Source organism: Salvelinus sp. IW2-2015, unplaced genomic scaffold, assembly GCF_002910315.2.
Source record: "Salvelinus sp. IW2-2015 unplaced genomic scaffold, ASM291031v2 Un_scaffold659, whole genome shotgun sequence".
In the NCBI taxonomy this organism is placed as follows: domain Eukaryota; kingdom Metazoa; phylum Chordata; class Actinopteri; order Salmoniformes; family Salmonidae; genus Salvelinus; species Salvelinus sp. IW2-2015.
Window position 1 is genome coordinate 230601 of NW_019942591.1, and position 10389 is coordinate 240989.

Here is a 10389-nt window from a genome sequence, read left to right on the forward strand (position 1 = left end):
GGGGCCAATGTGTGACATAAGGGTCAACATTTCTAAATGGTTTGATATACATTTAAATATGATTGTCTTGTAGCTTCACATGTGTAGTTACAGGAATAAGAGTTTAGATCGGCACAATGAGTCCGTAACTCTTAGCAACAACAAAACATCTACAAGTCATTTAAAATGGCACTTGCTTTAGTCAAATTCTCTATCATTTATAGATTTGCTGAACCTTCCAGAAGAATGAAAAAGATTAACAACAGCCTTTCTATATATTTTTTAATAGTTTATATAATAATTCAATAAAATAATATAATACAATGGGTTCTATCAATCAAATAATTTACAATAATAATAACCAATAATGAAATGATTATAATCAGTAAACTTTTCAAGCTGTGTGTGTGTGTGTGTGTGTGTGTGTGTGTGTGTGTGTGTGTGTGTGTGTGTGTGTGTGTGTGTGTGTGTGTATGTGTGTATGTGAGAAAAATAGAAAACATATTCTTGCTTCCTCTTCCCTCCACTCCCCCAATGTGCTTCGAGAGGGAGGTGAGCAATGGAGGAAACAAGGGGAGAATCTCTAGCCGGAGACTTGCTGTAAACAGTGAACTGAAGACCTGCTGCAAACAGTGAAAATATATATTTACATGTCTACTATTCACACCCTTGCTTCATTCCAGCTAGTTAGATGTGCAACCACTGACCAGTAGCAATTTCAGCATGTCAATCTTGGTAGGGCAAACTCCCAAAATGTTTTTTCAATGCATGCCAGCAAAGCCACTACACTACACAACACTAAACAATACATTAATTGCACTATAACGGTGACAAATGGTACCCATAAATTGTTAGGGCCTACATAAAGCTGTCCTAACAGCAGAGCTTTCTTTTCAGCACCATTAAGTGAATCTTTACCAACGATACACCAGGCTAACAGCGGAGCCTTGTCTGGCAGCGAAACAGTTAATTCAGCCTCATTTACTGCCTTTTAAAAAAACAGAGCTGATATGGTTGACTTCCTTAAACAAATGTGGTTTCTACTGACAATTGAGAGGTACAAACTATGGCATAAGGGAACCAAGGAACCATGAGCGCAATCCGTATTTTCGATTAAGACATTAATGAGCAAGCTAAGATGGACGTAGTCAATATAACTATTTGTTCAGCACTTTTGAAATGTACAGCGACAGAATTCAGAATATGGGCCGTTCTTACAATATTCTCCCTGTACACCAAGTCAGAATTGTAGGATAAATAAAGGGGGAGTGTAAACAGACAATGAAAGCTCTTATAATATTTGATGATGACATTTCTCTAAAACACGCTATAGGCTACATGTGCACCACCAAGTCAGAACAGTAGGCTAAGTTATGAGGGGGAAAGGGACCAAAATATTAGGGTGAGGCAAATGGGCTACTAACAGCTTACTACACAACATACACTTAGTATTACTTACTTAGCTACAGTATACATATCTCCCTGGCATATTACATCCTTTATGCAGCAGCATACCATACTTTTTTGGACTCACCTTGTCGTGCTGTGCTCACTTGAACAGGAAGGTGGCGCAGCAGTCCTTCCTGTCATCAAACTAGGGGCATATGTCTAGTCTAGAAATAGATACTGTTGTAATGGCTGTATGCCATCATTTAATAAGAGAACCAAAGGTTAGTCAAGTAACTAGGATATATCAGTCAGCTAACCATTTACAGTAACAGCAGTTCACTAATAAGTCAATACACACTAAATCTTAGGCAGAAAGTGACCTTACCTTATCTTGGCACTGTGGCATGTTATGAGCAGCTATGAATCAATTAATGAATAGACTAATAGATTCATGAATGGAGTTAGAAGGGTGACTTCCTACTTTGAAAGGACAGGAAGTGTTGGCTGTGCCCTTGACCAGGTATTCCACATTTAACCCCACCCACATTTTAACATTGAAATGGCAAGTAATTTTTTGGTTTTATATGCAGAAACAAAAACACGAACAAGCAATTTGTTCATGCTCCTCCATTATTCCCTTGCTTGGAAAACAAAGGATCAAAATGTACACAGACCTTAATCTTACCTCAGGAATCTTGATTTCATGTCATCTATGGAGTAGGCAAATTACCTTCACCGTCTAACAACATAGACACAAATATTCTGTCAATCCTCAAGATCAACATTAATTCCTGCACTTTGGCTGTTTTTAAATTGAGTGCAGTATCACACAATCTCTTTATCACTTGATGTCATTCAGACGAAAACGTGAACCTGGTCTCAGAGCATTTCGTATTATTCTGTATGTTAATCCAAGGACACTCCATTTAGTATATGTTATGAATTACAATTCGTACTATATGTTATGAATTTGCAAAATGTACAATATGTTATGAATTTGTCCATGATGAGCTTCGAACTCGCATCCTTTTGGGTTGCTAGACGTTGCGTTATACGCCCACCCATCAACCCCAACGTAACCATACCAAACGTAACATACACATGACCTAATCGTTGAACATCTCATTCCAAAATAATAGGCATTAATATGGAGTTGGTCCCCCCTTTTTCTGCTATAACAGCCTCCACTCTTCTGGGAAGACTTTCCACTAGATGTTGGAACATTGCTCCTGGGACTTGCTTCCATTCAGCCACAAGAGCATTAGTGAGGTCGGGCACTGATTTTGGGCGATTAGACATGGCTCGAAGTCGGAGTTCCAATTCATCCTAAAGTTGTTTGATGGGGTTGAGGTCAGGGCTCTGTGCAGGCCAGTCAAGTTCTTTCACACCGATCTCAACAAACCATTTCTGAATGGACCTTGCTTTGTGCATGGGGGCGTTGTCATGCTGAAACAAGAAAGGGCCTTCCTCAAACTGTTGCCACAAAGTTGGAAGCACAGAATCGTCTACAATGTCATTGTATGCTGTAGCGTTAAGATTTCCCTTCCCTGGAACTAAGTGGCCTAATCTGAACCATGACAAAGCTCCAGACCATTATTCCTCCTCCACCTAACTTTACAGTTGGCACTGTGCATTGGGGAAGGTAGCGTTCACCTGGCATCCGCCAAATCTAGATTCGTCTGTTGGACTGACAGATGGTAAAGCGTGATTCATCACTCCAGAGAACGCGTTTCCACTGCTCCAGAGTCCAATGGCGGCGAGCTTTACACCACTTCAGCCAACGTTTGGTATTGCGCATGGTGATCTTAGGCTTGTAGGCTGCTCGGCCATGGAAACCCATTTCATGAAGCTCCATGAACAGTTCTTGTGCTGACGTGGCTCCAGAGGCAGTTTGGAACTTGGTAGTGAGTGTTGCAAACAAGGACAGATGATTTTTACGCGCTACGCGCTTCAGCACTCGCCGGTCCCGTTCTGTGAGCTTGTGTGGCCTACCACTTAGCGGCTGAGCCGTTGTTGCTCCTAGACGTTTCCACTTCACAATAACAACACTTATAGTTAACAGCACTTACAGCACTTGCAGTTACAATTGCAAGGCTGTGTGCTCGATTTTATACACCAGTCAGCAACAGGTTTGGCTGAAATAGCAGAATCCACTAATTTGAAGGGGTGTCCACATACCACATGTAATGTGTCATACTAATTTGAGTGTCCCGGATTTACATTTACTATGTTTTTTCTTGTCTATGAGACCAGGCTGCAAAAGCACATCAAACAACTATTATGCATAATTATTAAAGAACCTCACTAAATGACAGTATCTGTTTTAGTTGTATTAATGATATTAAAGCTACTATTTCTGTTTTGAAGCATTGGATTTTGCAATCACATACATTATTTTGAATATGTGTACCCATAAAAACTGTTTTCACACCATAGGGAGATAGGGAGATAGGGAGATACGAAATGTTAAGCGGTTACAGTACACTTCTGGGACCTCCTTTTTTTTTTTTTAAAGAGTCCGACAGCAATATCCAGGAATTTCACAGGATCAAGGTCAATGTTTTTTATGTCACACGATTTTTGCCAAATCTGCAAAGACTCCAAGCATGAGAAAGGGTTTTAAACATAGGTTTTGGTTCAACTCATTAATTATGTTGAATGTATCTATGTTCCCCCTTTATATCTTAATGTAGTCACTTGAAAAAAATCTAATTATTATTAATGACTTTGTAACTGCTCCAAACAGAGAGAGGTGTTAACTGGTACCCCAGTTTATAGAAAGACCCATCAGCAGATTCCTCTATGTCAGTCGTTGACAGTCACTCAATTAGCCCATGTCAGCTAACATTTTATAGATTCCTAGGTACGTTTCTAGCCATGTAAACCTTGTAGTAATCATGGCCAAATCGCAAGGCACATGCCCAGCAGTCAATTTAGGAAGTAAACTAAAATCACAATTCAATAATATACAATTTTTAAATGTTTCAACAACTTCTCAATAAACTGAAAAGTAGAAGCTATTTATTTCAAAAGTGTTTTAGAAATGTTTTATTCAAATCACTTCCTGAACTGCATACCTGCATAACTGCATACCTGCATACCACTGCTGGCTTGCTTCTGAAGCTAAGCAGGGTTGGTCCTGGTCAGTCCCTGGATGGGAGACCAGGTGCTGCTGGAAGTGGTGTTGGAGGGCCAGTAGGAGGCACTCTTTCCTCTGGTCTAAACAAAAGATCCCAATTCCCCAGGGCAGTGTTTGGGGACACTGCTCTGTGTAGGGTGCTGTCTTTCGGATGGGACGTTAAACGGGTGTCCTGACTCTCTGAGGTCATTAAAGATCCCATGGCACTTATCGTAAGAGTAGGGGTGTTAACCCCGGTGTCCTGGCTAAATTCCCAATCTGGCCCTCAACCATCACAGTCACCTAATAATCCCCAGTTTACAATTAGCCTATTCATCCCCCTCCTCTCCCCTGTAACTATTCCCCAGGTCGTTGCTGCAAATGAGAATGTGTTCTCAGTCAACTTACCTGGTAAAATAAAAAAATAAAAACTGACTGCCTTCAATTCGAATTGAGCCCAACCCTGGTGTCCAGGGGCCCCGTTGATTTTATTAGTCACTCTCACTCAGAATGACAGGAATTAGCTTTAAAACGGAAACATTTTATCTCCATCCCATGACAAAATGTGTTGAACTGCAAGAAATGTCTCTATGCCCCATGGCACATTATTTTGGAAGTGCAGAACATTCACTTTAAAGCTGCGATTTTTTTCTGTCCTCTGCCAAGAGGGGGGCCACTAAAAGGTTTTGTCCCCGAGGTGGTGGGGCCCCACAAACAAATCTCACATAGGGCCCTAAAAATGCTAGAAATGGCCCTGGTGACAGAGCTTTTTAAAAATAGAGGCGATCATTCCCGAGATCGCGCACACATTGATTAATTACACCGTTTGAAATGCTGCGGTGGGGGCGGATGGGATCCGCGTAGGAGACCGTGACAGCATGTAGGAGATGGAAAGAAGAGAAGAAACACTGAGGAGAACGGAGATCGAGAGAGTCAGAGCGAAAAACTCGTCAAATGGAAGCTGTAATTAGTGGTCTATGAAGTGAAAGAGAGCTGGCCCAGGCCTATCCCAGGTGTCCATAACTTAGCCCACTCAATTTAAAGTGAGAGACCTACGTAGCGGTGGCCCACCTGTTCCCTGCCCCTCCTGTCAAGATTGATGCATGTGACCATATGGACTTGCCAAGCTCATTGTCTAGGGGCGGGAAATCCCAATTATAGGCTACTTTTGTGAATTCACTCACTTAGCTACATGGAAGAAAGGCTACCTTTGTGCCACAGCTGTCAAAATCAATTAAAGTGTGACCACCTCATTTGCTCTTTTAGAAACGTTTAGAACTCGATATAGGCCTAAATGATAAGAAAATAAATGTGATAAAATGAGCGACTAATTAGTCCTAGTTTAAATATCCCATTGCAGCTAAGCATTACAGTAAGAGACGCACTAGCCTATATGTGCGCAACAACCTGCGCATATTTCTCGCACTTGTTGTTTGCGCTTTGAAGCCTTGGCAACCCAACTGGTGGGTGTATACTCCAAGCCTGGGTTCGATTAAAACAAGGTTTATCTTCAGTTACTGTTTACAGCTCTATTTTTACCGACATATGAAACTCAATGGCATGGACAGATGATACTTACCCACAGTTTCAGCAGTGGAACCAGGACGCACAGAACGTGCAGATAATTCAACAGCCTGTAAGTGTGGCCAATAGGGACTTTTTTCAATAGCAAAAAAAACACAGTTGACCTGTTTACTTGGCATATCATAGAGACTGTAATTCTATGCGATAACCCACGCTCTATGCGATCACCCACGCTCATTTACAGAGAAAGTTGGCTCTCTATATGCCATTGACTTCCTTTGCAGCATCATTAAGGGAGGCATCTTTAGCTTCCAACAGCTGTGATTTGAGTATTGTTGTAATAGCTTGATGAGTCATATCTTCTTGATGCATATCTCCGGCTCACTACCTTATAGTTTTAATTAGATGTTTTATCACGCATTGCTACTGTTAACTATATTGAGAGAGTGGGCTGATATTGCCTACCTTTTAACAGTAGTTCAACCATGGCAGTATTAGATATGGGAGATAGATATTCTCCCTGGCTATATGCCTCCAGTCAGCGAGCCTCATTAAAGTCTCATGTCTCCGTCCCAGGCTTCCCAGCAGCCCACCACCATCCTACAGCAGCTCCCTGCTGCTGTGTCATCTCCCACTCCCTCCATCCGGCCAGGACACGTCAAGCAGGGTGCGTATGGCAGGCAGGCTGTCAAGATAACTTTTCAGACAGAGCCCACGTCTCTCAGCTTCTCTGACCTGGCTTTCTGCCTCCAACACATGTGTGCAATATTATATATTGTATTTTCTCACCTCACTCGTTCTCTGTGTGTGTGTGTCTGTGAATGAAACTGTGAATGTCACTTCAGGTGCCAGCAGGACCTAAGGGCCAAAGCTCCACCATCTATAATGGCGGTCATGCTCTTTATGGCACTTCTTCTCCACCTCTAGCCTCATCATTGTCTGTCTGTTGGTCGCTCAGGCCAGGGCACTGATTGTTTGCTCTGACTGACATCCTTCTGACTGACCTTTCTGCTCTTCTTACTTTCAACTCACTTATATTGAGGTTCATTTCAGTATTGGCATTATTTCTTATATTATTCAATGAGTAGTTCGGATTCCTCTCATTCTGTCAGAGTTGTATAATATGGTGTCGTTTTTCTAAATGTTGCATCAGGCTGTCGCCAGAGTACCCTGACAAGCAGCCAGCGGGCAAAATCTGTATTTTCATATTGCTGGAAGGATGTCAGACAGAAATTGAGGAAGGGAGAGGATAGAACATTCAGGATGTCAGATTTGATTTAGAACTCGTGATTGGACACCATGCGGGTTGAAACGGGTTGATTGTCACTTAAAGGATAAAGGACAGCACAACAGGCATAAAGAAGAAGTTAGCTTCCATGCAGGTTTTTAAAAGTAAGCTTACTCTCTCTCCCTCTCTTTGTGTGTGTGTGTGTGTGTGTGTGTGTGTGTGTGTGTGTGTGTGTGTGTGTGTGTGTGTGTGTGTGTGTGTGTGTGTGTGTGTGTATAACGTCGCTCTCTGCTATTCTCCAGACTGGTGGAGCTGATGATGATCCAGAATGCCCAGATGCACCAGGTCATCATGAACAACATGACCATGTCAGCCCTCAGCTCATTTGCCATTCCCCAAGCCCCAGCTCCACCCTCCGTCTACCTCTGAGGTACAGTCATTTGGCTATTCCCAGCCCCAGCTCCACCCTCCGTCTACCTCTGAGGTACAGTCATTTGGCTATTCCCAGCCCCACTCTCCACCCCTGAGGTACATTTACTGTTAGTCACATGTGCCAACTTATCATCCAGCCTGTCCGTATGCAGCACACTCATCTTACATTATTCATCTGAAAACATGTGTTTCAGTAGGTAGAGACATACCTAATCTGATATGACAATCTGGAAAAGTAAACAGACCGAGGTCAGAGTGGCTCCTCACATTAGCTAATGCACCTAAAAGTTATTTTTGGAGTCTGTTTTGGGTCACACTGTTCCTTGTCAGTTTAGTGGTTGTGTTGAGGCTCCATAAGCAGTTGGTTGTCCAACCCATTGAAGTGGAGAGTGAGGATGAGCCCCAAATGGCACCCTAATCACTATATAGTGCACTATTTTTAATTTTATTTTTTTAATAGGGAATAGGGTGCCATTTGACACATGCTGTGTCTGAATGGGCTGTTTTTATCCTCCCCTCCAGGCCAGCTGGCCCCCAGTGATTTTTACAGCTCCTGAGTGGCGCATCTCAGTGCTAGAGGCGTCACTACAGACCCTGGTTTGATCCCGGGCTGTATCACAACCGGCCGTGATCGGGAGTCCCATAGGGCGGCACACAATTGGCTCAGTGTCGTCTGGGGTTAGGGGAGGGTTTGGCAGGGCTAGGACGTCATTGTAAATAAGAATTTGTTCTTAACTGACTTGACTAGTTAATTAAAGGTTAAATACTGCAGGAGGAGGAGGAGGAGGAGGATCCAGAGGTGTACCACTACCATTACCAGCCTACCCCGGCCTACCTGCCCTACCCATCCTGGTTGCCGCCACCCCAGCCTCACCCTAGCCTGGTCTACCGCAACACCCCTGAACCCCTGGAGCTAGCACCCTCACCACACAGAGACACCACCAGGTGATTCACAACACAACCCCATTCATAACACCTACCGTACCCACACTTACATAGACTGATGTTGTGACACAATGCGGGCCGGAGATAACAATGATACATACGCATGTGTGATGTCATCCAGGAGGGCGGTCCCACCTCCTCCCCCACCCAGCGCTACCAGGACCGTCGGGGCTGACGTTCCTCCAGCAACAGGTACACAACTGGAACACTCTGTACATCTCTGCTGTATGTCTGCATAACACATATCGCGGCACTAACGTTAACACATGGGTGTCCATAGCAGAACACCAGATAAAACATTGGGAGGGAGTTACCATAGAAATAGAATGACTCAATAATCGGTGGTACTGTACATACAGAACATTGAGTTGGGGGATGGGAAGCCTCAAAGCCCTTATTGGGCATGTAAGGGGCTGTGTAACGGTCTTCTAACATGTAGGCTCTAACCATATATATCTTATTAAATTACTACTAATTCCTAATTCTATGGATCTAACATCCCAATTAGCACCCTCTGTTAGATGATGTGCGAGCTCTGTGATGCTGGTTGGTGGAGGATCATAATGATGCTGGTGAGGGTGCTGACAGTGCTGCTGATTGCGATACTGTGGGTTTATAACGAGGCTGATTACACTAAACACTTGTGAAGAATGGGTCCATCAGATGCATTCCATGTCTCTCTTTTGTCTCTTGAATGTGTAGATTACTATGATGCTGCGGAGAGAAGACAGTGACAACAAGAGCAGAACTCTACAGCATCCATTCATCGTTAGCCTTATTTTTTACAAGATAGAATCATTCTAAACGTGTCATTAGTAAACAGAACTACATTTCAGAGGCACTGCAGTTGTTCTTTATAGAAGTTATTCATAATATCATGTTTCTGTATCTTGCAGAAATCGTATAATGCTCACTATAGTTCTGTTTTTTTACACATTTTAATGTGGGTCTTTTTAGATTTGTTATTTCAAGTAAAGAAAAAGCCAAGATTATCATTGTTCAGCGTTGTTCAATGTTTTTAAGCTCACTTCCAGACTTGTACTGTAGCTCAGTTGGTAGAGCATGGCACTTCTAACACTAGGGTTGTGGGTTTGAATTCCGACACCACCCATACATAAAATGTATGACCGTAAGTCGCTTTGGATATATGCCTGCTAAATGACATATATTATAGTCGTTTTGGCCTTATTTCTACATGAATTACACAAAATACCCAGCAGGGAGCAGCATCATCTTTGTCATGACAAAGTCAGAGGGCGCTTGTCATATTAGTTGAGTTAGTGTTGTTGAGTTAGTTTTTTAGCAGGTTGGCATTTATTGTCATGAATCTTGATCTGGAGGCAGCTCTGCAGAGTGGTCACTAGCTAACAGAGCCACAAAGTCATAAAATCAGTTTTTAAACCTAACCTTAACATTAACTACACTGCTAACCCTAATCCCTAGCCTTAAATTAAGACCAGAAAACACATTTTTGTATTCATACATGTTTGCGATTTAGACAATTTTGACTTTGCAACTGGCCCATCTAGCGGAAATCGCTCAGGTTTGCCTACAGGGCAAGATTCATGACAATAAATGTCAAGCTGCTCGTTTATATTCATGTCCACCAGCATGTCTATCAGCATGTCACTTGTTATTTCAGTGAGTTTCTGGCAAGTTCATATATACACTACATGACCAAAAGTATGTGGACACCTGCTCGTCGAACATCTCATCTGAAAACCATGGGCATTAATATGAAGTTGGTCTCCCCTTTGCTTCTATAACAGCCTCC

General features: G+C 42.6%; 1 protein-coding gene across 1 annotated transcript; it reads left to right on the forward strand.

The window, feature by feature from the left end:
• The first annotated feature begins 5947 nt into the window (after nucleotides 1-5947).
• LOC139023977 (proline-rich protein 29-like) lies at nucleotides 5948-8619 on the forward strand. Its single transcript, XM_070438282.1, has 5 exons — nucleotides 5948-6122; nucleotides 6587-6681; nucleotides 7541-7655; nucleotides 8193-8267; nucleotides 8443-8619. Exons 1-5 carry the CDS (start codon nucleotides 6042-6044, stop codon nucleotides 8617-8619), a joined length of 543 nt encoding a protein of 180 aa, XP_070294383.1. The 5' UTR covers nucleotides 5948-6041.
• The last annotated feature ends 1770 nt before the right edge of the window (nucleotides 8620-10389 follow it).